Source organism: Arvicola amphibius, chromosome 2 (assembly GCF_903992535.2).
Source record: "Arvicola amphibius chromosome 2, mArvAmp1.2, whole genome shotgun sequence".
NCBI classification, from domain to species: Eukaryota; Metazoa; Chordata; class Mammalia; order Rodentia; family Cricetidae; genus Arvicola; species Arvicola amphibius.
This window is the reverse complement of record NC_052048.2, coordinates 26,202,325-26,216,584: the sequence shown is the minus strand read 5'-3', so window position 1 is coordinate 26,216,584 and position 14,260 is coordinate 26,202,325. Positions and strand designations below refer to the sequence as shown.

Genomic DNA, 14,260 nt, shown 5'->3' with positions numbered 1-14,260 from the left:
ATTGAACAAGTTAAAGCTAGGGAGCGTGGAAGCGGAGATGGCGTTAACACTCCTGCTTCACTGTGGACTGCCTTAACTCACATCCTCCCACACACTGACTGTGAACCAAGGGTAGACAGAGAGCTCCGGAGCCCACATTCAGCTGGGGCCTCCGAACTTAGAAAATATGAGTTCCCTATTCAGAAGCTGAAGGCTCCTGAGTATCAGTTGTGCAATTATTGCCCGGTTCTGTCACTTGGATCAAGCTGGCCATATTTGTTAAATATCCACTTGAGTCCTGACAAACGGTGATGCAGACAGCACTTCAGACTACCTGGCTGAACTGAATATAGTGTGAAAACATCTCTGGTCTTGCATCTGGTCAAAAGTCATAATCTTGCTGGTGGGTGTAAGCATGTGTGTGGCTGTTTAATTGATTCACCAGTCAGGCAATTTCTGTTAAATGCCTAAGAAAGTAAGATATGAATTTCCCCACGCACATATCCAGACCGCTAAATTCTCAGGGCCTTGAGATCATAGTGATCCCAAGTTTAAAACCTGGAAGGACAGACTAATTTGCTTCTTCTCTAAGATTTTGTTTCAATTCGTATCAATTTCTCTGTCATTCTGTTGTTCTTCTTAGACAGATGGTGGGTGTCTCAAGTAAATCATCTAACATTGTCTTTCTTTTAACCTGGTTATCCTTGGGTTTTTCTATTTTCCGAACAATTTACTTCAGATGTACCTTTCATATTTTTAAATATTTTGTTGCAAATTAGCTTTATGTCCAAACCTACTTTTCCCTGCTCTAGATTTTAAATATAGATGCATGGATGCAGTGCGTCATATCTTGGTGAGAATTTTATAGTTTTTGTTTATTTCTTCCTTTCTGTTTACTTTGGAGCCTTTTGTTTTATTATTTGGTTTCTAATTACTATTTTTCCTCAAGTCTCTTATCTCTGCTCACATTGGTTTCTGTCATTAACACTGGAAATCTGCAGAAGAATTGAAAGTGTATTCATAGGGAACTGAAGCTGGTCCTGTGGTCTGGGCTTGGGTGTCACTGTCTGTCATATGACTGGCTGTGCTGCTGCTTTACAAGCAAGCCAGTCTGTTCTTTTAAAGGGAGCCACCAAAGACAAAAGTCAGTTTGTGAGCTTTGTTTGCCCAGACACCACCCCATCCCAAGAAAAGTTCATGTCTCAGAGACACAGGCTCGGAGCACCTTGGGTTGGCAAGCCTTTGTCTCCTGTCTTCTTCACACACATTCACCTAGCCTTGACTTCTCCCATCCTCCACTGCCCAGGCTGGGTCCGGCAAAGTTTGGCAAACTTGCTTGTATGTCCCCAGCATCTGCTATGGCTGCAAATGAATGATACACTTCCATATGTCCCCAGAATATCCTATGCTGATGCGTGATGCACTTCCATATTTCCCCAGCATCTGCTATGGGTGCAAATGAATGATACACTTCCATATGTCCCCAGCATATCCTATGCTGATGCGTGATGCACTTCCATATTTCCCAAGCATCTCCTATGGCTGCTAAAACGTGATGCACTTCCATTTGGACACATTACCTGCAGTCCCTCTGCCTCTTTTTTTTAAAAAAAAAAAAAAAAAAAGATTTATTTACTATGTATACAGTGTTCTGCCTCCATGTCAGAAGAGGGCACCAGCTCTCATTATAGATGGTTGTGAGCCACCATATGATTGCTAGGAAACTGAACTCAGGACCTCTGGAAGAGCAGCCAGTACTCCTAACCTCTGAGACTTCTCTCCAGCCCCCTCGACCTCTTTCTAATCCTGTGAAGTGCTGTTTGAAGGCTTGAATGCATCCTTCTGTCAAAGATGGAGGTGGCTTGGGTTTATTTTATTTTGAATTTTTTCCCCTGAATTTTAGGAAAAAAATATGTAGCAAATTCTTCATTCAGATCTCTTCAGGCTATTTACATATTGACTAATTTAACTTTCGTCTTATTTGTTTGTTTTTATACTATTTCAGTAGACTGAAATATACAACCTTGGTATTTTATATGTATTGAATGGTTGAAGTAGCATAAACATATTTCTCAATGTTTAATATTCTATATTAATATGTTAAAATTATATCATTCTCAAATATAATATGCAGGATTTATGTTCATACCTCTTTTTTAATATGTGGAGTATTTTTAGTCTTTTCCTAAATATTGTGAGCACCTTCAGAATTAAAGCACTCTTCAATAGAAAATATTTAGAAAACCTCGCTTAGGGATCATCGAACATTCCAGAAGTGATTTGCAGTGATCATACTGATTCTTTTCTCTTTGTGAGTATCTTCCAAGAAAGCCCAAGAAAGAGTCTCCCTTGTTTCTTACAGATATACAATCTGCCAGAGATGAAGTTAAACAACCTCCCTCATACTATGGATCAGCTACTTGATGAACCGTGTGTGTGGACTGGAGATGATAGGGTTAATCATAGTGTCGTATACTTACACGGATATGAGAAGGGTGTCTACAAATACGTGGAGGTAAGCAGTATTACCCATCAACGTGCTGAGCTATGATGCTTAGCTTTAATGAGAAGCTAAACTAGTAAAGAATTTCAAAGTCAGATCAAGGATATAAATCACTAGCAGACCTTATGTGTTATGGTTCTTGGATTCAATCCCAAGCATTGCAAAAATTGCATCTTGGAAAGTGTCCAGTCTAGGCACAAAGTGAATAAGTGACATTTTTTAAAAATAAATTCTGGATTTTTGAAATAAGCTGTCACAATGTAGCTCTGTCTTTCCTGGCACTCACTCTGTAGACCAGGCTGGCCTCAGACTCACAGAGTTCTGTAACGAGTCTTTCTCTGTCCTACAAGCCAGTCCCCAAATAAAGACACAGAGACTTATTATTATGAATGCTCAGTATTAACTTAGGCTTTTCCCACTAGCTCTTATGACTTAATTTAACCTCTTTCTATTTATCTACATTTGCCTTGGACTTTTTTTACCTTTCTTTCTTTCTGTATGTTCTGCTTTTCTGCTTCCTCTGTGTCTAACTGGCTGGCCCTGGCATCTCTTTCTCTTTCTTCTCCCTCCCCACCAACTAAGTTCCTCTTTCTACTTTCTCTCCCTGCCTGGCTATTGACTATTTAGCTTTTCATTAAACCAATCACAGTGACATATCTTTACACAATGTAATCAAATATCTCGCAGCAGAGAGCTACCTGCCTCTGCATACCAAGTTGATGTGGGATTCCCCTCTGTATGCTTATGTGGATATGTTTTATTGCCATTGGTTAATAAAGAAGCCACTTTGGCCTATAGTAGGGAAGAATATAGCAAAGCAGAAAATCCGAGCAGAAGGTAGAGTCAGGCAGATGCCATGTAACCACCAAAGGAATAACATGCCAGCATCTGTAAGCCACAGCCTAGTGGCAATATACAGATTAATAAAAATGGGTTACTTTAAGATATAAGAGCTAGCTAGCAATATGCCTAAGACATTGGCCAAACAGTGCAGCAATTAATATAGTGTTTATGTGATTATTTGGGTTTGGGTGGCTGAGAAAAGAATGTGCAGTCTGTTTACACCGAGTGCTAGGATTAAAGGCATGCACCACTGTACATGGCTGTGAATGCCTTTTTAAAATAACAGGGCATGGGGCTGGAGAGATGGCTCAGAGGTTAAGAGCATTGCCTGCTCTTCCCAAGGTCCTGAGTTCAATTCCCAGCAACCACATGGTGGCTTATGACCATCTGTAAAGGGGTCTGGTGCCCTCTTCTGGCCTGCAGATATACACACAGACAGAATATTGTATACATAATAAATAAATAAATATTTAAAAAAAATAAAATAAAATAAAATAACAGGGCATTGTATCAGACAGAAGGTCAGAACATATGCCTCACTGTGAATTCTGTGTTCCTCACCACAGATAAATACTCTAAAGAGTATGAAAAACACAATTTGAATAAGAATTAACATATATCTGAATTAGTTACTATAATTTTTATATACATTGTCTTTAGAATTTTGAGATGTTTTATGTGATTAATAATGTTCTTTCCAGGACATAGGCTTAAAGGCATTCACCAACTTGAAGATCAAACCTCGTACACTATGTTTTCACCATAAAGATTTTCCTCCAGTGTTGTTAGCAGGTAAAATAACATATCTGCATGTATTTTTCAGAATAAAATAAATGTGAATTACTTATCAAAGATGATCAAATAAAATTGTAGAACATGTATAGTATCCAAATAAGAGAGAAAGAACCCAAACTTACCTGTGCAAAATGTGTCCAAATGCATGCTGATTCTAGAAGGAAGTTAAAAATTGGGGTTCTTCCTTCATTGTTAAAGAGACAGATAAGACAAGATGCAATAGTTACTGTAATAGAGAATCGTTATGTGAAGTGTGAAGAATTTTGTAGACTTTTCATGAGAGGTGAAGAGAATTTCCTAAGCATTGCAGATAAAGAGGAGAAGGAAAAGACCAGGCACTGCAGACAGGGGTGAAGACAGCACAAGCAAAGCACATAAGTCACAAGGTGCGCACTCCCCTGCCTTCAACCAAGGCTAGCCACTTTAAACCTTTCCCCTTCCTCTCCTGTGAGTCACTTCCAGGCGGCACTGGCTTGCATTCCCATCATCAGCCAATGACAGTTTCCGCTTCCCTACATCCTCTCCAACTCCTGGGTCAGTTGTTTCGTTGGCTAGTCTGACTGAAGTAGGATGAAATCTCCAAGTTGTTTTAATTTAATTTCCTTAATGACTAGCACGATGAACACTTTTCAAAGCTATTTCTTGGCCATTTTTATGTCTTTTGAAAACTGTGTTTAGATCCACAGTCCATTTTAAAACTGGGCTGCTTGTGTCAGATGTATGGCTCCCACTCCGTGGGCTTCCGCTTCACTCTGTTGATGGTTTCCTTCGCTGTGCAGAAACGTTTTCGCTTTGTAAGGTCCCATTCGTCAATTATTGACCTTACCTTCTAAGTGAATGGATGCTCTGTGAAAGTCCCCTTCCTGCACATCCGTGTCACAGGGTTACTGCTCACATTTCTTCTCTAGCAGCTTCGGGTTTCATGTCGAGGTCCTTGATCCACTTGGAGTTGACTTTTGTGCTGGGTCATTGACATGGGTCTATTTTCTTTCTTCTATATGTGAGCGTCCAGTTTTTACAGCACCATGGTTGAAAATGCTGGCTTCCCTCTGTGTGTGTCTTGGCCTCTGTGTCAACTATCAGATGGCTGTAATTATGATGAACTTGTGTTTGGATCTCGTATTCTGTTCCATTAATCTGCATGTCTATTTTTGTGATAAAATAAAATTGTAGCACATGTATAGTATCCAAGACCAGTACCATGCTGGTTTTATTACTATACCTCTGCAATATAACTTGAAATCTTGAATCCCCATCTTCATTATTATTTATATTCTAAATACTAAAATTTATTTTGACATGTGTGTTAACATAAATTAAAAATAATTCCGACTGGACGGTATTAATTTTCCTCATGCTGATTCAAAAAGAAATTGAAATATCATTATAAGTTTCTAAAAGTAACAGGACCTAAGGCACTGGGACTACTCTAGACACTGGATAATTTAGGCAACTCCCTGGAGACGTTTAAGGTAATGAGTGAAGAACTTAGATACTAGAAATCACTAAGTCATCAAAGGCCAATAGAAAGACAGGTTAGAGGTTGTAGCCATCACAGAGAAGGGAGAAGGACCTGTAGAAATGAAGCTATCTGTGTGTATATTTACTTAAAAACGAGAAAGATTTTCAATGCTGAGATTCCATTGGGAAATATTTAGGTAAAGTCCTAACTGAATCTGCATGTACACTTTTTCCTAGAAAAAGCAGAGCACAGACCCTCTGTCCCTACCTTTAAACCTTGCATTTCTTGCCAGTGTAAACCCAAGCCAATGCTATGTTTCTTGAATAATAAATTTCCTTTGCATCGCCAATTCCCCCCCTCCACACCCCCACACACAACCTTGATATGGACTTTTCCATTGTGTATATTTCTTTTTTGTTGTTTTGTTTTGTTTTTTCGAGACAGGGTTTCACTGCAGCTTTGGAGCCTGTCCTGGAACTAGCTCTTATAGACCAAGCTGACCTTGAACTCACAGAGATCAGCCTGCCTCTGCCTCCCGAGTGCTGGGGTTAAAGGCCACCACCACCCAGCTCCATTATGTATATTTCTGATTCAAGAGTTTGTACCTATATCTCCCTCAGTTTGTATATAAATCAAAAGCTATTAAAATAATGGGTTAATCCTACAGATCTAGAATCTAGAGGGGAAAAAAGCATCCCAAGAAAGTCTCTGTTGATAATGTAGCTATCATTCAGCACTGGTCTGAAGTGATTCTCATTCATCTGTTGCCTGGGAGTTAGTATTATGGCTCTTCATTTCTCCTAGGGGGAACATTATATCTGTAAGCATTCCCTGACTATCCAACCCAAGAAAATATGCACTGTGCTTCCTTCCAACTCCAGCTGCACTAGGATGCTTTCTCCAGGATTTCATAGTTTCCACTTTTGACAAAGATGTTACCCACCCTCCACCAAAATGAGTGGTTCCATGTATCGTGTCCAGAGTTGTAGTAGCAGCATGTAACAGTCAAGACAAAACTGAAAACTAAGCTACGTTTACCTTGCACACTGTGGCCCATTGTACCCCACTGTGCTAAGTACTTTGTTCATTTCCTCCATTGTAACTTCATAGCGCCTCCTGCGGTGTATAAGAATGTGGCTCTCCCCAAAAAAAACAAGCATATGGCAAGACTTGGAAATCCACCTCGTGAGGATCCACCTCGCAAAGATCCGCCTCGTGAAGATCCACTTACCGAGACCATTCGAAAATACTTCCCTGAAACCTGGATCTGGGATTTAGTCACAGTAAAGTAAGTGATTTCCATTTGTAGGATTTGGACTGGGTATAAAAATTTTATTTCTCTATTTTCTAGTATTTCGCTAAATAATCTCTATCATAAACAAAGGAAATCACTAATTTAGAAGATCATAGCATATCAACCCATCAATTATAAGATATATGTATTTCCGTCACTCCCAAAAAAAAATCACATAAAATTTTCATACACCTTTCTGATCCTTAAAACCATTCAGGAACATACTGAGTAGTAAGTAAGGCAATCCTACACGGAGTAGACTACGAGATGGCTATGTGGAGATGACCGCATAAGTCATAAAATTGTTATATGGTAATTTGAAGATGGGTGTTCGAATCTATGTTCAAATTTCCACTACCATCCAGACTTTGAGGCGTCAGGAAGCCAATAGTTGAGCTGAGAAAACAAGACCACAGAAAGACCTTTCACTTCTCCATGTGGAGTCCTGTTCACACTGCTCTCTTCCCATCATTCCTTTGAAGGACTCAAAGAGGTGGCTTTGGTTCATACTCACTGGTGATGGCGTTAGGTCATACTCATTGGGTGCCATCTCAGAAATAACTAATTCACACGCTCACTTTCTGTGCTTCACACTCTTCTTACTCTCCCAGCTCCTCGGGAGTAGCTGACATGGAACTGACGGCCCCTGACACCATCACTGAGTGGAAGGCCGGAGCCCTCTGCCTGTCCAATGACACTGGCCTTGGCCTCTCTCCTGTGGTGTCTTTCCAAGCCTTCCAGCCCTTCTTCGTGGAGCTCACGATGCCCTACTCTGTGATCCGTGGAGAAGCCTTCACGCTCAAGGCCACGGTGCTGAACTACCTCTCTGCGTGCATTCGGGTGAAGACCTTTCCAAATTAAGTATGACCAGAGAGAAAGAGGGAAATTAGTGTGGGCAAATTTTAACTAAGAATCAAGTGGAAAGAAGAAATAAAAAGAGGAAGAGATTGTATTGTACCCATCAGCACTGATTCCAAATACTTACAAAATTTCCGGACTCTAGCTACGTATATACAGCAAAGAGTTGTTTAACAATATGGACACCACATAAAGTGTATTAGGTGATTTTGACACTAGTTAAATAGTACATACAGACTGACACTGGATATTCCATGTGGCCTCTGGACACAATCAAAAGATATGGTCCACATAGATATGTTAGGCTGTTGTCAGGATAAAATGGCATATTGTTCTACAGAGGATTTTCTGTCACTAGAGGTAGATGTGTACTTTAATATAGTAGTTAAAAATCTAGTAGAGTAAATACGTCTGCCATCAAGATAAAACAAATAGAAATAGAGAAATATATAGTTATCTCTCTAATTATTTGTGTAGCTAATACCTAAATAAAACTCTCAACACGTATGTGCATCTGAAATCTATGAAGTGTTCTGTGTCAGCATATGTGACATTTTAGGCACGTGTGTTGCACTCCTATGCTCTACAGCCTTCCACCTACCTCCACCCATACATGATAAGTTGTCCCTCTATGGTGACATCTTTGCTGTTTCTTTGCCCATGTGGGGCCACAGGTGAGTGTGCTGCTGGAAGAATCCCCCGATTTCACAGCTGTCCCAGTGGCAAAAGACCAAGATTCCCACTGCCTCTGTGCCAATGGGAGGCATACCACATCCTGGTTGGTAACTCCCAAATTGTTAGGTGAGTGAGAACTCCGGAAGGGGACTCTCTGCAGAAATGGTGACGGCAGGAAAGGTTCTTAAGTTTCTTTCTTCTCACGGGGCCCCCAAGCTCTCCATCACTGCTGCTTCTGGCCCGTGCTCACCATCTTCTTAAATACAGGACAAGCCCTCGACCTGCTCATAGACCTGAGGATGCTTTGCAGGCCTTGGGGTTTGGAAGGTGCCAAGTTCCGGGCACAACTGAGCTCAGCTCTGTGTGTGTTTCAGGGAATGTGAACTTCTCTGTGACTGCGGAAGCGCGACAGTCCCCAGAGCCTTGTGGTTCTGAGGTGGCCACAGTTCCTGAAACTGGGAGAAAGGACACAGTTGTCAAAGTCTTGATAGTGGAGGTGAGTAATGTCCCTTGTGTCCTGAGCCTGGAGCAATGTTGATTGTGTTTAGATGAAAAACAAAAGATGATAGCACATGACCTTGAGACCGCTCACAGCAAGCGCAAGCTCCTGCTTTCAGAGCACTGGGTTCTGCCTTTCTCCCTCTCCTAGTCCCTTGACTGGAGCGCAGAGGGGATGGGTTATCTTCTTAAGCGCCACCTCTTTCTCTGCTCCTATTATGCCATCCCTTTTGTCTTTATTACCTTTCCTTATTACCTTCTTTTTAATCTGGCATGCCCAAATTCTCAAATGTTTATGCCATTCCTGATACGGTGGAAAATTAGACCATCTAATTCCAGCACTAGCCCCAAAAGTAAAGACGTTGTTCACACACACGCACACACAGAGACACACACAAAGCAATGTCTCCAGCATCTTCGTGTTTACACACTCAGTAATTTCTCATGTCTGAACTTTCTATCTTTTTGTCCAAGCCCGAAGGAATTAAGAAAGAACATACCTTCAGTTCACTGCTCTGTGCATCAGGTGAGACTCCTTCAAAACAGCAATACGATAATAGCTTATAACATCTACTCACATCTCTTGAAATAGTCCTATAAGAAAACCAGAATAGTTGAGAATAGTGATCCTAGCAGAGGGATCAGGACCTATCCTGATCTACCTTTTTGGAACCTATTCCCCATGCTGGGATGCCTTGCCTAGTCTTGATGCCAGGGGAAAAACTTGGTCCTGCCTCAACTTGACATGTCATGCTTTGTTGACACCCATGAGAGGCCTGCCCCTTTCTGAACAGATGGGGGGTGAGAAGGAGATGGGGGGAAGGAATGGGAAGAGAGGAAGGAAGGGAAACTGTGGCTGGTATGTAAAATAAACAAAAAAATTAATAATAAAACAGAAAACTAGAATACTGTATACCTTATAACCACTAAAAAATAACCAAACTCAGGGGGGCTGGAGAGATGTCTCAGAGGTTAAGAGAACTGACTGCTCTTCCAGAGATCCTGAGTTCAAGTCCCAGTAACCACATGGTGGCTCACAGCCATCTATAATGAGATCTGGTGCCCTCTTCTGGCATACCTGGAAGGAATGTCGTATACATAATAAATAAATAAATCTAAAAAAAAAAAACAAACAAACTCAGTCACATAAATTTTCAAGATCTTTACTTATCTGATGCAGCTGTCAGGAGTGCGGTCATTGTTCTGCCGGGGACTTCAGAGTTCACTGTAGCCCCTTTCTTTGGAACACAGAAACCTTCTCATTCAGTCCTTTAGAAAGCTATAGATAGGGAATAGCTAAGAAGAGGTCTTAATCAAAAATTTCCTAATAAAATGAAAAATGCAGAAATATCTTGGGATAGACCATATTTGTATTGTATTAGATCATAAATAAAAGTAATTATGCTTATGTCTGAATAAATTCCATACATTAGCCTAGCTAAATCATGATGTGTAGTAAACACTAAACATAATATTTTTCAATAGTGGTTGCATTTATGGCTTGTTCTTTCATCTGTGCTCCTCACTGGGCATACTATTGCAAAGAAATACAGCAACGTATCTCACAAGGGAAGCTCTCTGTTTCCTCTGAGGGACCAGCATGAAGGCAGAGGCTGTCCACTCACAATAACGGCTACTCTGCCAGCACCTACACTATTGAGCGGTGTAGTGCTTCCTCAAAATATGTCTGTCAAAAGAATAAAGAAATTGGAATAATAGTTTTAATTTAATGTAAAATCCATTATTATATAAAAGTTAGCAAAAGAAATGAAATAGAGCAAACTCGTGACAGCTACTAATAGACTGTGTAGAAGAGACTCATCACATGGTGCTAACACCCTTTAAAAGTTTCCATGAAAGGACACGCATGAAGGGGGTCACTGGAGACTGATTTCTTTCTTTCTTTCTTTTTTACAAAGCCAAGGACATGATAAGAAAAACCCTATTCTTCCCATTGGTTTATTCTGGTTCTCCTGATATTTATTTATTACAAGGTAACCTGGCCGTCACTCCTGCCATAGAGAAGCCCTCCACGGCAGCAGCATTGGAGTGATCAGTGAAACCGCCCAAGGCAGCTCAGGGGGACCCAGGAAAAATAAAAGACAGCTCAGAGTTAGTTTATCCACTCGCTTATGCTGGCACACTGGGTTTTTATCCACACACTCCCTTATTTCAGGTTTCCATCACTGCCTTAAAACGCCATGACCAAAAGCGACTCGGAGAGGAGTGGTTTATTCCGTCTCACACGTTCACAGTCCCTCCTAAAGGGAAGGCAGGGACTGAACCAGAGGCTGTGGGGGAGCGCTGCTTACTGGCTTGCTTTCCCTGACTTGCTCAGTTCGCTTTCTCACATACCCGACAGAACCACCTGCTCTGAGGAGGCACCACCCACACTGGGCTAGGCCCTGCCACATCAGTCACTAAAAATGAAAATTCCCCAAGACTTGCCTATAGACCAATTTTATGGAGGCATTTTCTCAATTGAGGTTCTCTGTTGCCAGAAAACACTGATGTCAAAGTTCACACACAAAACAAAGCAAAAAACTCTAGGAAAGAAATACCTACATCAAAATTCAGTCAAGAAACACATTTTCATGTGTCTATTTAAAAATTAGGTAAATAGTAATTAATAATTAATAGGAGACTCAGAAATTCCTTTTGGAGATGCTTTCCTTCAATACGACTGGTGATGAAGGCAGAAACAAAAGAGCTTGGCAAGCCAGCAGTACCAGGAAATGCGGATTTGTAGTATTTGTAAGATCATTTTTCTAGGGAGGCAAGAGGTCAAAGCTTATGACACAATTCTAAAGTGACTGCCTTAGGGGACTTTAGAAATGCGGAAAACAGAGGTAACCATCTACCCATTTGTTTTATTCTAAGATGCCGGGATATCTGAAAAAGTGTCCTTGGTGCTCCCACCAGCGGTAGTGAAAGATTCAGCCAGAGCCCACTTCTCTGTGCTGGGTGAGTCATCCCATTTCTGGAGAACTGGAGGACTGGGGACAAGAGTCACTACCACTGCTCCGTCCCCACGGATATCCCAAATGTAACTTCAGAATACGACATGTAAACTTTTAACATCTTCTGTCTCTATCCCCTCAATACCCACTGGGTTCCTAGCACACCTCACCCTTAGAATGCCTTCATATCATTGAGAAATAAGTCTATTAAAAATGTTATTTTGTTCTTGAAGATAATGACTGTTCTGTCTAATATTACCTCTCTTTCTCCCAGGTGATATCTTAAGTTCAGCCATAAGAAACACACAGAATCTTCTCCGCATGCCCTTTGGCTGTGGGGAGCAGAACATGGCCCTTTTTGCTCCTAACATCTACGTACTGAAATATCTGAATGAGACCCAACAGCTGACTGAGAAGATCAAGTCAGAGGCCATTGAGTATCTCAGTGCTGGTCAGTATATCAGTCAAAAACTTCACTTTGTTCTTGGGCTCAGTCTCTCTAGAAATGGGCTAAGGATCGGACAGGGGAAACTGAGCAGTGTTCTCATTAGTCAGTCCTATAAGTCAGCATATATGAGGGCCTCTCCGGCTTCAGACTTACATCCTGTCATTCTCTGAGGCCTCAGTTCCTTCAAAACCCACTCAAAGCCTTCTGTTCCAGGCTATCAGAGGGAGCTGAACTACAAACACAAAGACGGCTCCTACAGTGCCTTTGGGGATCGAGATGTCCAAGGAAACACTTGGTAAGAAAAGTCCACTCTGTGTCAGGCCTTGTTCAACTCTTGTTCCTCATAGCAACTACACATGCATCTTATTTCATGGAGCTATAACCAATGCCTGGGCCTGTAAGGGGCATAGCTGAGGTAGCCCGAATCATAAGTATAGAACCGAAGCTGTCTCAGGGCTCATCTGCCTTGACTCTGCACCACCCGCTCTACTCAATTCAGTAAGCTGGCTTTTTCACTTCTCCCCCAAGATCTTTCACCAGTCAATACCCGACTACATATTACTGAGCATCCAAAGACGCTCGTAATGGAAACTTGAAAAGCTGTTACCCTTCTTTAGGTAGCCTTGCTTTACATCAGAACGTCTTATTGAGATAAGACATGCAGACAACCAACACCCTGTGTGACGGTGCTGCATCAGAACAAAAGCCTTCATCTCCCCACTCGCCCTTCCCGATCAGGCTCACAGCCTTCGTGCTCAAGTCTTTTGCCCAGGCTCGAGCCTTCATCTTCATCGATGAAACACACATCACCCACGCCTTCACCTGGCTCTCCAAGCAACAGCAGGACAATGGCTGCTTCAGGAGCTCCGGATCGCTGTTCAACAATGCAATGAAGGTGACTTATTCTGAACTACTTATAATCATGGTGACCTAATAATAACATTTGAAAGTCAGGCCATACTACTTACTGTTGGGATGAAGAAGCCCCTAGGCTTGGAATATACTTTCTCTTGATGAGGATATAAATGAAAAAATTTCCATTGAATACAGAGGGTCGGACATGAGCGGGGAAGACATCTTTGATGAATTGCTTGCTGTGTATTTTACTTATTTCACCCCTTTTGATTGCAGGGTGGAGTAGCAGATGAAGTGACCCTCTCTGCCTATGTAACCATTGCCCTTCTGGAGAGTTCACTCAAATACACAGTAGGTGTCATATCGCTTCTCCAGCTTTCCAAAAGGGTGTAAAGCCTGTGGCTTCTTACGTAGACAGAGGCTGCTCATTTGTCTTTCAGACCATCAAGACCCAAAATAATCACACAGAAACTATATTAATGGCATAACAGCTTAAGTGTATTTCTAGCTAGCTCCTACATCTTAAATTAACCCATTTCTATTCATCTGTGTATCACCACATGGCTGTAGCCTACTGGGAAGGTTCCAGCTGGTGTCTGTCCCCTCCAGGGGCTACCCGGCATCTTCCTGACTCTGCCTTCTTTTCTCCTCTGTCTCTGCTTAAAATTCCCACCTTACTCTATTCTGCACTGCCATTAACTTCTTTATTAACCAATAGTAATAAAATATATCTACAGCATACAGAGGAGAATACCATATCATTTCTACCCTGTCTGAAGCCAAATGGTAGCTTTCTTTTCTATAATACTTTTGTATTTTTAAGGTTCCATTAATGAGCATCTACCTGCTCCATGAAATCCTGGATATGTTCCAAAAATCAAGCCAAACCCACAGCCTATAATACTATCCCTTTAAGTCTCTATTTAAATGGTATATAGTTTATAAAAATGAATGATTCCCAAAAGATAAAGAATAGAAAGGAAGAAAGGAAGAAAGGAAGAAAGGAAGAAAGAAAGAAAGAAAGAAAGAAAGAAAGAAAGAAAGAAAGAAAGATCGGTGACAGGAGATAGAAAAGAAGGAAGAAAGGGAG

The 14,260-nt window shown here is 41.3% G+C and overlaps 1 protein-coding gene across 2 annotated transcripts in view; it reads left to right on the top strand.

Moving 5' to 3' along the window:
- LOC119808036 (murinoglobulin-1-like) overlaps positions 1-14,260 on the top strand; it is a 50,712-nt gene that overhangs the window by 28,004 nt on the left and 8,448 nt on the right. For both annotated transcript variants that reach the window (XM_038320352.2, XM_038320353.2), the window contains 12 exons: positions 2,342-2,494; positions 4,027-4,117; positions 6,693-6,870; positions 7,488-7,716; positions 8,409-8,535; positions 8,784-8,905; positions 9,382-9,433; positions 11,788-11,871; positions 12,142-12,318; positions 12,529-12,610; positions 13,054-13,210; positions 13,447-13,521. In XM_038320352.2, coding sequence (XP_038176280.1) covers positions 2,342-2,494; positions 4,027-4,117; positions 6,693-6,870; positions 7,488-7,716; positions 8,409-8,535; positions 8,784-8,905; positions 9,382-9,433; positions 11,788-11,871; positions 12,142-12,318; positions 12,529-12,610; positions 13,054-13,210; positions 13,447-13,521 — 1,527 coding nt within the window. The remainder of the gene's footprint in view (positions 1-2,341; positions 2,495-4,026; positions 4,118-6,692; positions 6,871-7,487; positions 7,717-8,408; positions 8,536-8,783; positions 8,906-9,381; positions 9,434-11,787; positions 11,872-12,141; positions 12,319-12,528; positions 12,611-13,053; positions 13,211-13,446; positions 13,522-14,260) is intronic.